At 37.9% G+C, this 21,320-nt stretch overlaps 1 protein-coding gene across 1 annotated transcript; it reads right to left on the bottom strand.

The window, feature by feature from the left end:
* Positions 1-7,141: 7,141 nt before the first annotated feature.
* On the bottom strand, positions 7,142-16,847 carry MRPL45 (mitochondrial ribosomal protein L45). The gene is made up of 8 exons (XM_083378613.1): positions 16,803-16,847; positions 14,236-14,428; positions 12,059-12,176; positions 10,579-10,677; positions 9,873-9,921; positions 8,663-8,812; positions 8,393-8,566; positions 7,142-7,437 (listed from the first exon to the last, which is right to left on the bottom strand). The coding sequence occupies exons 1-8, from the start codon at positions 16,833-16,835 to the stop codon at positions 7,393-7,395; spliced, it is 861 nt and encodes a 286-aa protein (XP_083234739.1). The 5' UTR covers positions 16,836-16,847; the 3' UTR covers positions 7,142-7,392.
* Positions 16,848-21,320: the final 4,473 nt, after the last annotated feature.

The following is a 21,320-nucleotide window of genomic DNA, read 5'->3' as shown; positions in this document are numbered from 1 at the left end:
TACAGCAAAAAAAGGTTTGAAAATTGGGTTTGGTTATGTGGTACCTCATTTAACAACCAGATTGCTTAACAACAAATTTCCCAATCCCTGTTGTGGTCATAAGACAAGGACTATCTGTAATAGGCAAATCAAAAATTGTTTCAAATTGTTTCAAATGGCGGTTTTCTATCCTAAAATAAACTATGATTTAGTCATTTATCCAGTGTGTAATTACGGTAACCCCAAATACGGTATATTATAGCTTGATCTTATGTATAAATCCTATGTATAGTGTATTATCCCAGATCTCTTGTGAGCAATTTGCTTAAAGTGACTGATACTTCCACACTCTCAGAGTTTATGTTGATATCTCCTGCCTAAACATTCTTTTTCCATAAAGCTTTCTAAAGATATCACCCAACTAATGATCTGGACATCTGTGCTTTTCAACCACAAGATGGCATACTCGAGAATGTATCTTTGACATTGTTGCAAACAATATTGGAAATTGGTATTTTTCAAAAGCAAAAACAACAAACAATCCCACCCATCTCCATGCTAAGGGCAGGCAATATACATTATTTTCTTTGGCATTGTTGCAAACAGCATTCAGAAACCTGGTATTTTCAAAAAACAGAAGCTAAAACAATAATAACAAAAACCCGCTAAGGGCAGGAAGTATACATTACAAAATATTTTAAAACATAGTTCTTCATTATAATCTTCTGGAAAAAAAACAGAGGAAAAACCCTAACCCTAACTCTTCCTCCAAAGGGGGGGAGAGTATAAATACAGTAGTAGTAGATTGCAACAATCAAGTAGCTTTCAGCCAATGCCAAAATTAGTGACAGGACTTAGGAACCTCCCCCCCCCCCACTTTCTTTTTGGAATAATGTCCTGTATTCCTTTCAATACATGCAATAGCACTCTGGTCCCCAAACTTTTGGACACCAGGGACTGGTTCCGTGGAGACATTTTTTTGCAGACTGGAGGGGTCGTGGTTTTGCATGCTGCCTGCATCCTGCAGATGGGGCTTTGCTTGTTTGCACGGACCGGTTTCTGGCATGCCGTGGCCCGATACTGGTCCACAGACAGGGGGGTTGGAGACCCCTGCAATAGCATATTGTGCAGTTAAACAATTATATAAAAATTCTTTATGGCTAAGCTAAGAAGCAATTTAAAGATAGCTGTTTTATTTTGATTATATTTATGTGGGAAAAGTTCAGGCCCAAAGGGAGCTATCATTCGATGGTAGATTACAAGGAACGATGCCAAAGGTTGCAGATTCATGAAAAAGTTAGCAGTGTATTTGAATTAGTGTGCTTTATTTTCTGAATTCTGAATCAAAAGTTCCTCTTCATTAGAAGATGTGAAACCAAAGTAACAATGCATAGCATTCATAAAGGAAAGATTAGGGAGCTATGAAGACCAGACTTCTCAGTGTTACAGACAGATCCATTTAAAAGATTTGAGGAAACTGTTTTTGAGCCATTGTTTCGTTGCTCAGAGACCTTCCTCTACAGACAACACATAGTATTGGCTACTTTATAATAAACCTAAGATTCCAAATTTCCCTTTTGAACCTGCACTTCCTCCGAGTTGTCTGATGTCCTTTTAGAAAGTGCTACTAACATAGTGTGTTAAATGTGAGGACACTTTTGTCTCTGAATATCAAAATTATCTCCCTCTGTTATAATGTAAGTACAGTAATAAAAATATATCTACAGTCTATATTAAGAGAATGTGCATCTCATTTTGTGTATTTTAATAGGGTTGGGAATATTTTATAATGCTGACTTTGATATTGCTGGGTTTCATTTTTTTCTCTGAAAACAACTGTAGCCCTTGGATTATGTTTTGAACATGTCTGATATGTTTGGGAAGCATGTTGTGGGCATGATGATGAAATGGCTGTCAGAGTGCATTTGAACAATCACAAATTATCCTCTCATCATATTCTTTCCTCTTTTGTTTATATCTGAATAGTTTGCACTATATGCTGCTTACTGTGAACTCACTCAGGTTTATACCTGAATACAGTCATGGCCGAAATTGTTGGCACCCCAGAAATTTTTCCAGAAAATCAAGTATTTCTCACAGAAAAGTATTGCAGGAACACATGTTTTGCTATACACAGGTTTATTCCCTTTGTGTGTATTGGAACACAACAAAAAAAGAGAGGAAAAAAAGCAAATTGGACATAATGTCAAACAAAACTCCAAAAATGGGCCGGACAAAATTATTAGCACCCTTAACTTAATATTTGGTTGCACACCCTTTGGAAAAAATAACTGAAATCAGTTGCTTCCTATAACCATCAATAAGCTTCTTACAACTCTCACCCGGAATTTTGGACCACTCTTCCTTTGCAAACTGCTCTAGGTCTCTCTTATTGGAAGGGCGCCTTTTCCCAACAGCAATTTTAAGATTTCTCCACAGGTGTTCAATGGGATTCAGATCTGGACTCATTGCTGGCCACTTCAGAACTCTCCAGCGCTTTCTTGCCATCCATTTCTGGGTGCTTTTTGACGTATGTTTGGGGTCATTGTCCTGCTGGAAGACCCAAGATCTTGGACGCAAACCCAGCTTTCTGGCACTGGGCTCTACAGTGTGACCCAAAATCCTTTGGTAATCCTCAGATTTCATGATGCCTTGCACACATTCAAGGCACCCAGTGCCAGAGGCAGCAAAACAACCCCAAAACATCATTGAACCTCCACCATATTTCACTGTAGGTACTGTGTTCTTTTCTTTGTAGGCCTCATTTCGTTTTCGGTAAACAGTAGAATGATGTGCTTTACCAAAAAGCTCTATCTTGGTCTCATCTGTCCACAAGACATTTTCCCAGAAGGATTTTGGCTTACTCGAGTACATTTTGGCAAACTGTAATCTTGCTTTTTTATGTCTCTGTGTCAGCAGTGGGGTCCTCCTGGGTCTCCTGCCATAGCGTTTCATTTCATTTAAATGTCGACGGATAGTTCACGCTGACACTGATGCTCCCTGAGCCTGCAGGACAGCTTGCATTCCTTTGGAACTTGTTTGGGGCCGCTTATCCACCATCCGGACTATCCTGCGTTGCAAACTTTCATCAATTTTTCTCTTCCGTCCACGACCCGGGAGATTTGCTACAGTGCAATGGGTTGCAAACTTCTTGATATTGTTGCGCACTGTGGACAAAGGCAAATCTAGATCTCTGGAGATGGACTTGTAACCTTGAGATTGGTGATATTTGTCCACAGTTTTGGTTCTCAAGTCCTCAGACAGTTCTCTTCTCCTCTTTCTGTTGTCCATGCTTAGTGTGGCACACACAGACACACAATGCAAAGACTAAGTGAACTTCTCTCCTTTTTATCTGCTTTCAGGTGTGATTTTTATATTGCCCACACCTGTTACTTGCCCCAGGTGAGTTTCAAGGAGCATTACATGCTTGAAACAATCTTGTTTACCCACAATTTTGAAAGGGTGCCAATAATTTTGTCCGGCCCATTTTTGGAGTTTTGTTTGACATTATGTCCAATTTGCTTTTTTACCTCCCTTTTTTGTTGTGTTCCAATACACACAAAGGGAATAAACCTGTGTATAGCAAAACATGTGTTCCTGCAATAATTTTCTGTGAGAAATACTTGATTTTCTTGAAAAATTTCTGGGGTGCCAACAATTTCGGCCATGACTGTATATTATAAATCTACCCATCCTGCAGGCAGAGGCTTTCCAAAGTGATCATAGCCTATGATTAAGAACTTTTTTCTCACAGACAGGGATAAATGCAAATCTACCATGAATAAGCTTCCCAGTGAATATAACAGTTGAAATATTTATAAGCACCAGTATGCAAGCAATTTCATTCCCATTTTATGATTAAGCTACAGGAGATGTGGTGGCTCGATAGCTTAAAGACGCTGGACATGGCGCAGTGGTTCAAGCCCTAGCACTGCATAGCAGGGTGAGCTCCCCTCACTCACCTCAGTTTCTGCCCACCTAGCAGTTTGAAAGCATGTTCTGCGCAAGTAGATAAACTCCCTTTTTTGTTCTGTGCAAGTAAACAAACTCCCTTTGTTGGGAAGGTGAGCCAGGGCTTCTGGTGGCGGTTAGAATCCTGCTGGCACTGAAATTTTCCAGTTGAAATGCCAACTTGGGAGGTGGCTTCGATAGAGGGAGGCGGCTTTGGATGTCGCTGCAAGAAAAGCTGGTCATCTTTCTTTATGATGTGAAGCTCGCTCGGATTCCTGCGGTACACCTTGGGAAGCACAAGTGTACCTAACATCTGGTAAACAGGCAGCCAAACTACTACTCTGTATTAGCATTGTAGTCTCCTGGCTAATGGAAGACTAAATAAACAAATAAAATTAAGTTACAGATAGTTGTCCACTTACAAGCATACCTGGACCAGAATTTCTGTGCCAAGCAAGGCAACCAAGTATGCAACCTGGGCGTCCTCCTGGATTCACGACTCAGTTTTGAAGATCATATTGGAGTTGTGGCTAGGGGTGCATTTGCCCAGATTCGCCTGGTACACCAGTTGCACCCCTTTCTAGACCGAGATGCCCTACATACAGTCACACACGCACTCATTACCTCCCGTATAGACTACTGTAATGCTTTCTACATGGGCTGCCCTTGAAGACCACCCGGAGGCTTCAACTGGTGCAGAGTGCAGCTGCACGGGTAGTGATGGGAGCACCCCAATACTCCCATATTACACCCTTCCTGCGTGAGCTGCATTGGCTACTGGTTGCCCTCCGGGTGAGATTTAAGGTGCTGGTTCTTACCTTTAAAGCCCTACATGGCTTAGGCCCAGGATACTTGCAGGACCATCTGCTGCCGGGAACGAATTCCCATCGCCCAGTACGCTCACACAGAGAAGGCCTCCTCAGGGTACCGTCGGCTAGACAATGTCGGCTTGCGACCCCCAGGGGAAGAGCCTTCTCTGTGGGAGCGCCAGCCCTGTGGAACCAGCTCCCCCCTGAGCTTCGGATGGCCCAAGATCTCCAGTCCTTTCGCCGCGGCCTCAAAACACTCCTTTTCCACCTGGCTGACCTAGACTGACAGGGATTTCAATTATATTTACAATTCTAACTCTATTCTTTAATTTATTTTAATTTATTTCAAATTTTATTTTTAATTTACTGTACAGAGACCTTTAAGTTTTGTTGTTGTTAGCCGCCCTGAGTCCCTCAGGAGATAGGGCGGGATATAAATCCCATTAATAAATAAATAAAATAATAAATTTTAAGTGAGTTGCATCCAACTTTATAACCTTTTTTTGCCATGGTTTTTAAGTGAATTACTGCTGCTGTTAAGTGAATTTGGCTCCCCCCCATCTTAACTTTGCTTGTCAGAAGCCAGCTGAAATCATAAAAGATGATCACAAGACTCTGGCATCCTGCAACTATCAAAAATACATGCTGGTTGCCCAGCACCCAGATTTTGATCATATGACCATAGGAGTATAGCAACAGGTGTAAGTTCAAGGACTGGTCGTAAGTCAGCTTTTTCAGTGCTGTTGCAAGTTCAAACTGTTCCTAAACAAATGGTGTTAATCAAGGACTACTTGCATATGCCAACTGTATATTAGATGCATTCCCATGTTCTAAAACAGGCATGCCAAACTGCCGGCCCATGGGCCAGATGCATCACAATGAAACTGCGCCAGCAATGGGGATAAAGTCGCGATACGTTGCGCGATGTCACATGACGTTGCGAGTGTGACATGCCTGTTCTAAAACATCTACAGTATTTAACATTGTCCTAATAATCTTTCCAATAGCTTGTAAACTATTGTGCTAAATGTCTTTAAAAAATCAATCCTTAGCCAGATTTTACAAGTAGATCTAATTTAGCAACCATAATTGAAATCAACAAGTCCACTGTTAAGCAAAGTGGTTACTTATTAAAATTTGGGTGCTGGGCAACCAGCATGTATTTATGATATTTGCAGGATACCAGTGTCTTGTGATTGTCACTTGTAATCTTCTCGGCTTCAGTTTCTGACAAGCAAAGTCAAGGTGGAGAAGCCCAATTCACTTAACAGCTGCAGCAATTCACTTAACAACCATGGCAAAAAAAAGACTCTGCTTATGATCTTACTTCAGCTTTCCTTTGTTTTACAAACTCGCAAAAGTCATAAATGCATGGCTTAGTCACAAAGTTGCTTTTTCATCAACATTATAACTACAAATGGCTATTGTATGAGGCAGTCACTAAAGGACTACCTGTAGTTTCTTCCTTTCATTTATGCTCCCCAAGTTTCACACACAAATGGGAAGGAAATAACAAGTTGCAACAATCTCACTCTTGCTTCCACATAAGTTAGTTACTCTGCTCTGCAGATTCCCATGAGATTCTAATAAAAGGCATCATGTCACATTTTTCCTCTATGCTGGATGAGAATGTTAATATCCAATATCCAATAAGGAGTTATCTAGGGAAAACAATACACTATTATGATGATTGTTTTATGCAATTGTAATTGGGAGGTGGTGGGTTCTTTTCTTATTAATAATGTTTGTTACGCAAATCTTTGGTTTCACACTAAAGATAAGACACTGCCAAGGCATTCTCTTGAGGTTAAATTATTGCACATACTTCTTATAAAAAGAAGCAAGTATTAGGATTAAGATTAAGATTTATTAAATTTATATGCCGCCCTTCTCCCTAAGGACTCAGGGCGGCTCACAACAATAAAAATTAAGAGACATAAAATACAAAAATTAAGAAAGAATTAAACAATGAATATAAGAAATACGGGATTTCTTTTTTATTTTCTCTTTTAAGAATTGAATAATATATGTCTCCTGTCTATCTGCTGAGTGATACAGAATTTTGGTACCTGCTAAACACAAATTTAATGGTATTTCCAAAACTTTTTTCTACTACTTTGCACTAGTTAAAACAGGATTGTGCATGCAATCTTTGAACCTATTAAAATATTTTAAAACTTTATTCTAAATCATATAGTTTCTAAATCATCTACAAATGAGATAGATGATTAAAACTATACAACATGAGATTACTCATTATCTCAGGACCATATTTTTTTTAATTCAAATAGATGGCACTATCAAAAAGATGTCAATATCATTGCATCTATGAAATCAGAGAAAGCTCCTGATCCTCTTGGTATTCCAGTGGCTTGTGAAATAAGTTTATTAGGTTTTATATCTTAAAATCTATTACTTTATTGATCAAAAAGAAACAATATACAATCAATATTGCAAAGTATACATCCATTATTTTAGCAAGGACTGTAAAATGGGAATAATGTAGGGATCATACAGCTTGACATATACAACCAGAGTCATTACACATAAGAAACTCGCCCAACATATTCAATTCTGCCTTCCTGTTTCTTTTTTTGGTCTTATTATTTGTCGCATTAAGTCTGTGGATATGGCGCCTCTTGATGATTCTTCCCTATGCTTCTGAAGGTGTCACAACTGGTCCTGGGATCATAACAGTCTGGAAAGTGTAAAGTTGGGGAAAAAGAAAACAGAAAATCAATGCCCCAATTGTCAAAAGCTCACGAAGTATGAAATATGAAGGAACTGCATTGACCTCTCATTGCATAAGCATCTGTTTATTAAAAAAGCTGACTTAAAATATAGAAGGACTAGGCCTCAAAACTCTGGAAAAAGCTTGGAATGCTGGAACACATTGGTTGGACTGACACAATGCAACTTCTTTGGTTTTGGATTTGAATGATGATGTAGATTCCCAGCCAAGCCTATCATTTATAAAATAGTTCATTCCCAATGATTGTGCTTCTTCAGTCAAGATTTTCTGAATTATTTTTGCCATTATTTAAACAGGAAACTTAAGGTTTTAAGATTATGACTTGCCTAAGGTTTTTATGTGTACAGGACAGGGGTACGGTGTGAGTTCAAGCAACACATCCCTGACTGTCTATAGTAGTTTCCTCCAAAGTTTTAAACTACAGTTCTTTCATGCTCCTGCCAGTGTCCACTGGTTATGCTAGATGAGAATGTGAGGATCTGTAATTCCATGAACCCAGAAAGCATGAAATTGGCAGAAGCCCTATAATGGGCTTGTAATAATGCATGTAGATATTGAGAAAATGCTAGCATACTACCATCAGCTGACTTATTATAAACTGACTTACTTTAAACTGAGCCACTTTTATACTTGCTTTATTCAATATTTATTGAATAAATCATGATTTATTCAATAAATCATGGATAACTAATCGACAATGACTCATTTTATACAACACATTATTTCAAAACCAAATAAATCACATTATGATTTAATATATATTAATTAAGCTACTTTATCCAGTTCAAGATAAAAAGTAGATGCCAAAACCATAACATTGCTCTGGCTTTAAGATACATGCATCTAAAAAATTAAGATACCTTTACAAATAAATGTCATACCATAAAACCTAAACATGTACCTTGATTAGGGGATCTTTTGGAGGAGCCCATGAGGGAATGATCTTGTCATGTAACCTCCACTGGCCAGCTCTGTGCAGCAGATGTTTCTCAAACACAACATATTCCAGAACATCCTTCGGTATCTGTTCACTTCCATACATCAGTCTCCCAAACTGATCATAGATAGCCAAAATCTGCCAGAAAAAAACCCCCAATTCTGTGACATTAAGCAGTGCGATGTAAAACACATTTTGATATATCCAGGATTAACAGTGGTTGGAATCACATACCTGCCGAATGTGAATTCGAACTGTCACTTGCCCATACAGAAGATCCTCGTTCAGCATAGTTGGGCATCGCACGTGGACCACTCTAGGGGGTTCCAATGACTCCAGAAAACTCCACCGAATGGTCTTACATTCATTTCCTTGTACCATTTCCTAACAAATTCAACACGTCTAAAATTTCAGCATGTTCAAACCAAGAAGATTAAGCATACTAGTGCAAGAGGATTAAAATACTTATGAGCAACTACAAAAAGATTTTAGAAGAAAATTAGAGGATAAAAATGAAAGTAACCAAAACAAACAAACACAATCAAAAACCAAATCCCTATCTTTAACAACTCAGAAATTTTATATTGCAAAATACTGGGGTTGGGATTAAATGATTTGGTATAAAATATTTTTTCAGTCCTGAAAGAAAATAGAAAGGCACAAAAATGATTGAAGAAAAAATGGAGCAAATAAGCAAGAGTAGGCTGAGAAAAAGGAAATGGGCATAAAATGCAAAATCTTGCTGTGGGCAACTGAAGCTCATAGTACTGTTTAGACCAGGGGTCGGCAACCTCGGCTCTTTTATGACTCGTGGACTTCAACTCCCAGAATTCCTGAGCCAGCTATGCTGGCTCAGGAATTCTGGGAGTTGAAGTCCACGAGTCATAAAAGAGCCGAGGTTGCCGACTCCTGGTTTAGACAAAATAGACTAGTTTATTTGCATTCAGAACTTTTTGCATACAGCATCATCAGTAGCCTGATACTCCACAGATGAAATCTAAACTATGATGACTGCAGACATTAGAAACAGAACAACAAAAAAAGACTTAAAGGCAACCTTCTGGGGTCAGGCTATTATAAGCCATGCTAGTCCATGGTCAGTTATTCCCAACTTTCCACCTCCTATAATAGCTTTTGGAGCACATGTATATGCTAGCAAACACTGTGTATCACTTCCTATTCCACCTTAGATTTTTAAAAAAGAAATCTGTTTGCTCCATACTTTAATTTGCATACAAGGATGTCAAACTAGCAGAGCACCTCAGGGGCTTGAAATTGAGGAAGCAGCCCACCAATTATGATTAACTCTGCCCAGCGTGGCAGACTGACAATGGAGGAATACCATAGGACAGTAGTTCAAGAATTTGTTACAGGAAAGAGGCATGACAGATCTTCTTAAAAGTCTTTTAAGTAATCACTTGTTCACCTTATCACATATTCTTACCGGGTAACAGTGCTCAGTCACTAGAGTGTGAAGCTTCTCCTCATTTAAACTGTAAGGATTTAGAAAAATACATGATCAGGTTACTTTTAAATATCAACTCAATTAAGATACTATTCAGTTTGAAGCACACATCAGCATGGACATACAGATGCACACACAATTCTTGACAACTTCTAATATAGAGAGAGAATAATCCTATTATTATTTAGGAATAATCCTGACGAAAAATCACTGTTAACAAAATTCAAGTTACAATGTACTGTGCTAGTCTGGAAAGAAAAAAAACACCTATAGACTCAAGACAAAAGTACTGTATAGAAAAAGAAAGATAAAATAGTCAATATTAAAACAGTGCTAAAAGGGTGTCAGAATGTACAAATACACTTGGAATGTATGATGAATGAACCAGCCCCTGCCCCCACACTTCATTCCTTATTTCAATACAGATTTTAATAGCTATCCATTGCAGATATTACTTCCAGCCACTTGAACCAGTTTCTATCAATCTATCGATCACAAAGCAACAGGCTGCTTCTTTTTACATTAAAAAAAAAATTCCTGGAGATAAACAAAGTTTATTTTGAAGTTTATTTTGAGGTTTCTCTAAGTAAGGTAAATGAACTAGAAGATGTTAACTGCTGTCAAACTAATGCACAATTTGTGAGAAGAGAGGGAAGACTGGGGCCTAAAACTCAAACACTCTTACTTGGCCAGATTATTGTGTGCCTCAATAAAGATTTCTTGGGCTTGTTCTGCAAAGGTTTTGATGCGGAAGTCACGATCACTCTCCCTTATTTTTCGGATTCTGTCAAGAAAAAAGTGGAAGGAGAGAGTAAACAACCACAGCTCAAGAAAAAAGGGAATCCATGGGATGAAGTTCGTTAGACATAGGACTTACATAATCAGCAAAATAGGAGAATGCTGTTCCTGCATAGCAAGTCACATTCATATTGATTATATTTTTTTTTACTCTCATCAATCTATGTGAGAGTAATGGCCAATGAAATCAGACCTAGCTTAGATCCTGATTGGGGATTCTGAGAAAAAAGACCCAAACACCGAGTTCTGAAGTCATCAGTCAAACCTACTATTAGACAACAGAATCTCTTTCATTACATGAGCACCTATTTATCTAGGCTAAAATGCTGTTGGCTAGTTCACATCTTTTTATAGTTCAGCTTGATGCATTCACCCTGGCTGTAGATTAAAGCAGCAAAATAAAGGGCAATTAATCAAAAAATATTTGTACATTGTGAGGATACAGCTGAAGTGAAACAATTCCATTCTAAATTTCCACAGTAACCTAAGTCATATCTTTATTTGGAAATGGGTTAATCACCAAATGAAAAATGTGCACGATTGTTAGGAAAAAACACTATTAAATATGAAACTATTTTGTTTAAAGCAAAGCCTAAAAAAAGGAACCATGAATTCATGAACAAACGTTTGGGAGCATACTCACAGGAAAATGTGTAAAACTGCCATCAGCTTCAAGTGATTAAATCACTTCATGGAAAACCAACCAATGACATTTGAATCAAAAACATCATATTCAAAAATATATCAGATGCTGGGAAAATGGCAACAATAAAACACTACCAAAAATGAGATTCGTTTCCACAGACTTTTTTATGAATTTGCAGCCAAAGGCCATTGTCATATTAAAAAGAATTTGTACTTGATTCAACAGTGCATGTATTAGAAAAGATCCTTTTTTCTCTCCTTCTAAAGTCATATTAAGTATATAGTTTGAATATTTACTCCCAGAAGTCAAATAACGTATTCAGAAGTCTATTACACTATTTGGAACTGCAAATGGGGGAAGTTCATCTTTTACATGGCCTAACAAATAAAAGAATTCCCTTGCTTGGAGAATGCTAGCGTGTAGACAAATGCATTCAAATTCATTTTCTGTAAATAAAATTTTATACATAAGGTAATATTCAGTCTTAAACTGCTTATTCCAAAAGGGTCTATGGTATACAATGTACTTTTGTAAGTTGATATCTACTGCCTTGGTTTTTAGGAAATACAACAGGAAATAAATCATCTTTTAACAGAAATGGTTAGAAGATAATGAAACAAGACCATGATATAAACTACAGCTGCTAAAAGGAAATAGTACACTAGCACTAAGTGAACAGATGCAATAGGGAATAGGGTGCCACAGACAGAAAGATACATACGCTGTGTAAGATTTTGCAGTCTGCCTCAATTTCTCTGTCCTTTGCAACAGACCTTCCTTTGACAGCATTGACATGCGGGCATCTCCTTCTGGAGGAATGTAAGGGTCAAAGATCCCCCCTGCATTGCCAAAATAAGAAGAAAATATAACAAACAATTGTTTTTAAAACATGCTCCCCAATCAAATGTGCAACATTGTTTTTTTTTAAATGAGATAAAATATCATTGCTTGAGCTTCCCTCCACGTTAATGAATTTAAAAGTTATCCCATAGAATCTGATCTTAACATCCAATTACTATGGATACGTGAGGACTATCTGAAATACATAATCACCTGTCTGAAAAAAAACCAGGCAAATATAATCACAACTCTTCTGTATTCTTCAAATTAAAATTCTATCTGAGAAATACAGTGTAAAAACATAAATATTTTTAATTACTTGTTAGATTAAGTTTGCTTTTTCTCCAGGAAAGCATGTAGCTCCCTGAAATGTCTTAATTGTGAACAGGCACCCAAGTGGGCAGATAATTACCAAGTGGGCAGATAATTATTGTTTGTCCACAGGTATTCTGTGATGGCCAGACCTTTGAGAATGTCCATTTTTTCAGCACCAGCATAACTTTCCATGATTGTTGAACAAATGGACATAAGCTGAAGATTACCTGTATATGAAACCACTGGATCAGGTAATCCACCAATTCATCATCATCAACATATTGATGAAACTTAGTTGTCTTTCAACCCTGAACTGGCTCTTGAGGTTCTGTTCTAGTGCCTGGAGATTCAGAGGTATCAATGGGAAGGAACTTCCTTTGATTTAATCCTACCAAGACTCAGTGACTGTATTTAGGCCGCTGAGATCTGGAGATGGCCTACTTGGATGGAATAGGACTTCCTTGCAAGAGAGTCACTTATGCCTTAGTTACCTTGCAACTTGAGTGCTGCAATGCAATCTACATGGGGATTCCCTTGAAAACCATGCAGAAGCTTCAATAGATCCAAAATCCAGCACTGCAGGCAGTGATCAGCCTAGCTCAGCATGTCCATCTGCTCATAAACTGTACTAGTTGCCATTTTGCTTCTGTGCTGGTCAATATTCAAACTATTGGTCAATATCTATAAAAGCTTTACATGGCATAGACCTAATTACCTGACAGACTGCCTGTCTCTCATAGTATCTGCAAGAAGGAATGTTACACTCCAAGTTCCTTTGATTAAACAAAGAAATATATTTTGGAATATCCAATCTTTTTGGAACTGCTACAAGAGCTGCATTGTAAACTGGAGATAGCTGGTGTCTTATTCCTCCTCCTCTGTTGAGAGAGGGGTGAATAAAACCAGAGGGGGAAGAATAAGATACCACCAATCTCCAGTTTCCAATACAGCCCTTGCAGCAGTTCCAAGAAGATTCCACAACCAATTGCAGCCTGATTCAGGTGGCTCTGAAGGCACAGATAAACACCCAAGTGGCTTCAATGGCTTTCAGAGAATGCTAATAACCAGATGACTACCAATCTTTCCACCCCCTCACCCCACCTCCATTATATCAGAACCTAGCCTTCCATTCCTCCACCACTCAATTGTCAGTACCTATCCTTTCATCTCCCCGCTATCAGAACTGATGAAGCTTCTTGAATGAGAAATGAAACATTTTCTTTGTCATCACTAAGGAAAAAACAGTCTAGTTGCCTTTTGGAGAAAAAAAACACATTTGAGACAACTATGACCTGGATAACTGAAAATCTCCAGAGACAGCACACTTTCCTCCCTTTTTTGGATTTATTATTTCAGTTTGAACAAGAAGTGTTATTTCTGTATTTTTATAGCCATCTATATTTCTTATGGTCAGAATTTTTTTACATACACAGAACAATCCATTCTGAATAGCTACAGCTCATTTCCAATCATCTGCTATTACAGGAAGAATTACAATGGATCAGACCTTGCTACACATCATCACTGGTTGCTATAGTTAAATAATATCTATGTGGTTTGTTACAAAACTAATATATACAGTTAATTTTATTATATGTAATAAGAAAGGATTTAAAAATATGCAGGATTGAGAAAAATGGGAAAGCAACCAATTAATATCTATTTTGCTTTGGGGATCAATATACCATAGATATTAATTCTACTCCAATTCTTTCTATGGAATAAATTATCAAGACTACTTACTTGTGCAGGTAATAGTGATATACTGTGCCATCTGGTCTTCACTTAACGTAATTCCTGCAGCTTTTGACTGCTTTTGCTGTTGTTCTATAGAATCATAGCTCCTAGGGGGAAGTCTAAGTCTTTTTTTGGTCCTCACTGGGATCACAAGTGATGATGGGGCAAAACGGGCAGCGTTCAGTAAGCATGTTACCCCCTTTCAATTAAAAAAAAGCAGATGTTATACAAATAACTTTTAATTACAGCCATTTATCTACTTACCTTCCTAATCCAAATCGCTAGCAATATGAGCCACATTTAGAGACATATTAAACATACATAGAAATTCAAACCTACAGAGGACAAACATGTTCTTAAGACATATATTTTGTCTGAATTGTCAAGAAATTCCTTCTGCAAATGATTTTGCTTTTCAAAACAATCAAATGCACACATACTGTCTTTTCAAAAGAAAAAGGCAATCTAGATGTACAAAAGCCCTTTCAAAGTAAAATATAAAGTATATAAGAACAGAAGATTGACATATAACGGCCTTCAGAGATTTCTAAGAAAATATAAATGGTGCAAAAAACTAGCTGAATCTACAGGTATTCTTTGCTAAAACAAATCATACCTGTCTAAAGGTTTGGATAGTATTTTCATATATGGTGGACCTGTAAAAAGGTTAAGGCTTTTTGGATTAAAATCTGGTGGAATATGTAGAAGATATTTAAGCAAAGGATAAAGTTTTGTCCGCAATTGTTCTTATTGGGCATAATTACAGATACTACTGTTGTGGTATCTGTAATTATGCCAAGTTGATGTTGAACTTAATTACAGCAGCAAGACTTTTAGTAGGTCAGTATTGGAAGAAGGAGGAACTCCCGACTATAGAAGAATGGACTCTAAAAGTTTCTGACCTGGCGGAAATGGCAAAGATTTCGGCTTATTTGAAAGATCATTCGCAACAATGTTATATTATGGAGTGGAAAAAGTGGATTGATTATATCCAGAACAAATATGGGACTAAAAAGTTTCACTTAGCATTTGAATAAGTTTTTTTCTTTTTTTATGTGATATTAGTATTGCTTGTAGTCATTTCATATGAGCTAGAATGCGATAGACTTAATAGTTTATTGTTGTTAACATATGGTTGTTTATGATTGTTTTTTGCTTTTATACCTTGTATTTAGCTCTGGGAAGTCGGGGAGGGGGGAGGGGGAAGGGTTAGGGAGGGCTAGGAAGGGGTGGGCGGAGGGAGGGGGGAGGGATTGTTAAAGATAAAATGTATTGTAAAACTTTTCAATAAAAAAAAGGTTTGGATAGTTTGTACCTAAATGTTGAGCAAACCCAATGGCTGATTATGTGCCATCAAGTTAGTGTCATCTCTTAGTGACAACATAAATAGATTTTCTCTATGACCCAACTAATGAAGTTAGCTTAGAGTTCACTGCACGGAGCAAACTGATGCTGAACAGCTACAATTCTGACAGTAGCTCTCCAAAATTCCTGAGTTTTTCCTTTCCTATCTCAATATGGGTTTAAACTTAGAAATTTTTCCATTCAAATTGTATGTTCTATCACTTTTTCTCTTCACACACAGACACACGCATGTAGTACTGACTTAATATAAAATTTGCAATTTAATTCACTTGTTTTTGATTTAGCATGCTGTGCAAATCCTAACTATTATTTAATTGCGTATATTTCAACAAAAATTATATTGGTCTTCTGTCTGCTACAAGAGAACACATATTTAAGAAACACATATTATATTAAACAGTATTCCCAAAATATGTGTATTCCGATACCCAATCCACAACAATGTTGTGCAATGAAGATGCAGATCAGTATAGAAGTATTTATAGTCCTGACTCTGCTTACCTTTTGGGAAGACCTGAAGTCCTGGCAGGGTGTTAGGATAGTAACTGAGCTCACATGATCAGTATATGATGTCTACAGCAGCCACTTTATGTTTTAATTAGTTTTGAAACTAATTTTTATATTGTGTTTATGTTATAACCTTTGTCAACCATCTTTTACGAGAATAGTATTTGTGAGATGGGCAGCTATATAAATATTTTTATATTTTCCCTTCCTTTCCTTATTAGTATTTCAACAGCTTATTTCAATGATTGAAGTAAACTAATTAACATTTCATAGTGCTCTAGATACAACTGTTTTCCAAAACAGCTAAATTTCTGCAGTTAGTCCCAAACTCTTCAAATTAGAAAAATATATAAATACCAATATCAAAATCCACACGTATGTTATCATTCAATTTCTCTAATTTTCCTAAATGACAAATGAATCATTTTCTCCACTTAGAGAGACGAGCTAATGGCGTAAAGCTTTACTTCCTCTGCACATAATTAAAAGTAGACGTCAGAAAGTGCTGAAACATGAAGTGGCTGCTTTAGACATCAGAAAGTGCTCCCAATAAAATGAAAAAGACAAATGCAGACATAAAAAGAGGCGCTCTCATAATAACGAAAACCATAAATTTCCCTTCGCCCGAAAAACACGCTCTACCAGAATTCGCTGCTAGCGAAATTTCCCTCCCGATACTTATAAGGACATAAGTAGCGCACCTTAGCTATATTTTGTCGCATGCAAGCCGCCATATTGCAAGTGCCGCTTTGCACGACGGGATGAAGGCGGGATCTAGAAGGTGACGAAATGCAAAAGAGGCGTAGACTGTCGTGGAACATTCCAGTAGTTAGTGTATCTGATGGTTCACTTCGCTTTGGCGTTAATTGATACTTCGTCAGTGAACAAAAATTACTGGAAGCAGCAACGTTGCAAAAATGAGCATATAAATCGTGTCTTAACCTCAGACGTTCAAGCCACCATAGAAATAGTGATATGGATAATATATTTGTTTTAAGAGCTTTGTAATTCTTCCTAAATAAATAATATTGCCATTCTGCTTGAATGCCTTTGCAGAAAGGTGATGTGTAAAACGGTAAATAAATAATAAAGTATTGTTGCTATTTGGAGATTGTATTTAGTAATCAGGGTGCCTAATTGATTACCGAATTATTCATCAATATACTCAGTCCTTTGAAAAAGCAATACCTGTGAGCTAAACTAACAATACTTACTGATGTATCCACGAATCTCAAGTCCTTTCACTTTTTGCAAGTTGAAGTTTTGCAGAATGTGAAGGTAAGCACATACTAGGGTAGACCACTGAAAATAGAAGTGATTAAACAGGAACAAATGGATTCACATTGGCATAGTCACCAAGTCTCCAGAAAAACCTGAAGAATAAGCACTTTGCAACATCCAAAGCTTAGCAAATATTCTTAGATGGATTAATCGTTCTCAGCTAAAAATGGGCAGTGGGTAAAATATGACCTGTTTAACTGTAGAAAAATGAAACAATTGTCCACATGTACTCTGCAAACAGTTGTTGGCAGGAAGTGGAATGTGTTGGTTTCCTTATTTATTGCAAGCTAAAAATGTCAGCTATTCTTAGTTCTAAAGGCATAAATAGAAGCTTATTGGGCTGAAGAGGTTTATAAATATTTTAAATAAGCAGCTTCAAGTAAGCCTCAAACGTTAAAGAATTATCCATGATTTGGAGAAACAGGTGATGATGTGTTAGCAGTCTTATTACAGAGGATTACCATTTCATCTAAACACCGCTTCTAAGTCAAAACAAAACAAATCACAAAATTCAGAACGGCATTAAACTTCCATAGCTTCATACGTCTGACCAAAATTTCCTGGACTATGAAACTTTTCATAAGCTTTTATAGTCACATGGGAACTAGGATTAGAGAGTAATACTGAAAAGAATGGCTCTGGCATTATTCTCAAACTTCTCAGATCTGTTCTCTACTGGCCAGGGACCCCCAACCTCCCATCCATGGACCAGTACCAGGCCGAGGCATGCCAGCAACTGGTCTGCACAAACAAGCAAAGCCCCATCCGCAGGATGCAGATAGCACGCAAAACCACACACCCTCTGGTCCGCGGAAAAACCTCTCCACAGAACCGGCCTCTGGTGCCAAAAGGTTAGGGACCTCTGTCTACCCCCAATGAAGTGCTGGTTCTTATGGGTCATATTCATCAGACATGCTCAATAACCTACATTTAGCAAGTAAATGTTGCGGGTGAAGAAGGAGAGTGCAAAAGTTGGGTTGAAACTTAACATTAAGAAAACCAAGATCATGGCATCCGGCCCTCTCAACTCCTGGCAAATAGATGGGGAAGAAATGGAGGTAGTGACAGATTTTATTTTCCTGGGCTCCAAGATCACTGCAAATGGGGACTGTAGCCAAGAAATTAAAAGACGCTTGCTCCTTGGGAGGAAAGCCATGGCAAATCTAGACAGCACACTGAAAAGCAGAGATATCACCCTGTCAACAAAAGTGCATATAGTCAAGTTGCAATGTATGGCAGTGAAAGTTGGACCATAAAAAAGGCTGAGCGCCAAAGAATTGAGGCCTTTGAACTTTGGTGCTGGAGAAGACTCCTGCGAGTCCCTTGGACTGCAAGGCGATCAAACCAGTCAGTCCTAGAGGAGATCAACCCTAACTGCTCTTTAGAAGGCCAGACCCTGAATCTAAAACTCAAATACTTTGGCCACCTAATGAGAAGGAAGGATTCACTGGAGAAGAGCCTAATGCTGGGAAAGATTGAGGGCAATATAAGAATGGGACGACAGAGAATGCGGTGGCTGGATGGAGTCACTGAAGCAGTAGGCGTGAGCCTAAATGGACTCCAGAAGATGGTAGAGGACAGGAAGGCCTGGAGGAACGTTGACCATAGGGTCGCAATGGGTCGGACACGACTTCGCAGCTAACAACAACAACAAAAGCAAGTACATGTGCAATATTCTATCCTTACCCCATGAGCTCACTAACTGAGGTTTCAGACTTAACATTGTTAAATCCTAGTGGCTATTTTCTTGTGCTGCAAGCTAGAAGAAACCTGAAGTAAGGTTGAAATCTTATTTAAAAAGTTGTCTGCTTTTTAAGGAGCTTGCTATTTATAATTTCTTGCTAAGTACATCATGCACTTACCTTGATTGTATTGTCACAGACAAATTACAAACTTGCTAAAGGTCTACAATAATTTGATCAGAATTAGAAGAGGCATTCTGCACTAATCAATAGTACTTTCCTTATAAGGCACAAGCAGATAGTGTACAGGTAGTGCTTGATTTATAACCATTCATTTAGTGACCATTCAAAGTTACAATGGGACTGAAAAAAATGACATATTTTAATGGCCATCACAAAAGGCGATCATATGACTTCAGAACACTACAACTGTCATAAATATGAGCCAGTTGCCAAATGGTTGAATTTTGATCATGTGACTATGGGAATGCTGCAACAGTCGTAAGTATGAAAAACAATCAAGTCATTTTTTTCAGTGCCGTTGTAACTGAATGGTCATTAAGAGAAGGATGGCTGAAATGGCCCCTTCAAAGTATATTATTCTGTATGAGTTGATTAATTTTATTTAATTTACTAAGATTATTTATATTTAAATAAATATTTTCCTCCTGGGCTGTACCTTGTTTCAAATATAATTGAATCCAGATATGATCTCATCCTAGCAAACATTACACATCTTAGCCTTAACAAAAAAAAAATGATCTTGAGATTCCATTTGCTCCTACTTGCTACAGTCCTAGTTTACATTAGAATTATAAATCTGTGTCTAAATTGTACCACTTTGTCTAAATTGTACCACTAGATTAGATTTCTACACAAAACTCAAAAAAATAATCTGAACATATATGCTGCCAGAATTTGGCCCTATTTTAATGAGAGTAATCATCACTCCAGGCAGATAATTTAACAGTACTTAGTTTTAATCACCATAGTTTCTAATGCATCATCATACTGCCAGGGAAGATTTTCTGGACATTTATATAACTTTTTCCCTCAGGTACAACTTGGTTGGCCTTGATTACTTGGATCATGATATATCCCAGGATTGAAAGCAACACTTCTTGCCTACTTCAAAACTTTAGGTGTTAGAGCATTCACAACTTCTGGAGGCAAGTTGTTCCACTGATTAATTGTTCTGTCAGGAAATTTGAAGGGTAGCTTGACTCCCTCCTCTTTGCGGCAACCCCTGAGATTTGGAACACTGCTATCATGTCACCCCCTAGTACTTCTTTTCATTAAACTAGAGATACTCAATTCCAGCAGCCGTTCTTTATATGTTTTATCCTCCAGTCCCCTAATCATCTTTGTTGCTCTTCTCTGCACTTTTTCTACAATCTCATCTTTTTTACATCGTGGTGACCAAAGCTAGATGCAGTATTCCAAGTGTGGCCTTACCAACGCATTGTAAAGTGGTATTAACACTTCACGTGATCTTGATTCTGTCCCTCTGTTAATGCAGCCTAGCACTATGTTGGCTTTTTTGGCAGCTGCAGCAGACTGCTGGCTTATATTTAAGTGATTGTCCACTAGGACTCCAAGATCCCTCTCGCAGTTACTACTATTGAGTGAGGTGCCACCTATACTGTACCGGTGCATTTGGTTTTTCTTGCCTAAATGTAGAACCTTACTTTTTTCACCATTGAATTTCATTTTGTTAGACAGCGCCTAATGTTCAAGTCTGTCAAGATCCTTCTGTATCTTAAGTCTATATTCTGGAGTGCTGGCTATTCCTGACAGCTTGGTGTCATCTGCAAATCTGAGAAGTTCCCCATCTATCCCTTCATCCAGATCATGGAGGAAAATATTGAAGAGTACTGGGCCCAAAACAGAGCCTTGGGATACCCCACTGCATACTTCCCTCGCTCAGTCAGAATGCTACTCTCTAAGCTACTTTTTCTTAACCTTAGCAATATTAAGATGTGTGGACTTCAACTCCTAGAATTCCCTAGCCAAAGCAGCTAAGATTGGTAAGATTGTGAAACACTGCTCTGACATGCTGCTATTCTGTTGTATTGGATTTCAAACTAGTTATGGACTTGTGGGAGCTGAATCTGATATTGCTGGTTAAATTGGGGAACATTGCCTTACAGGCATTTGCAAAATTTCTTTGTAGTAGCATCCTCCTTATTCCACAAATGTAGAGATACAGACTAAACAGGAGGAACACAACTTCTGGTTTGGACAGGTCATTATATT

The sequence above is a fragment of the Vipera ursinii genome (assembly GCF_947247035.1).
Source record: "Vipera ursinii genome assembly, chromosome: Z".
Classification (NCBI taxonomy): Eukaryota; Metazoa; Chordata; class Lepidosauria; order Squamata; family Viperidae; genus Vipera; species Vipera ursinii.
The sequence above is the reverse complement of the archived record's forward strand: the minus strand, read 5'-3'. Positions and strand labels throughout refer to the sequence as shown.

Bases quoted from the DNA above. Each gene is read 5' to 3' on its own strand.
- MRPL45 (XM_083378613.1), bottom strand. From the start codon at position 16,835: ATGGCGGCTTGCATGCGACAAAATATAGCTAAG. The intron at 12,177-14,235 runs GTAAGTAGTCTT...TTGGCAATGCAG, and splicing joins TATCACTATTACCTGCACAA to GGGGGATCTTTGACCCTTAC. The intron at 8,567-8,662 runs GTATGTGATTCC...TTTTTCTGGCAG, and splicing joins TTCGAATTCACATTCGGCAG to ATTTTGGCTATCTATGATCA.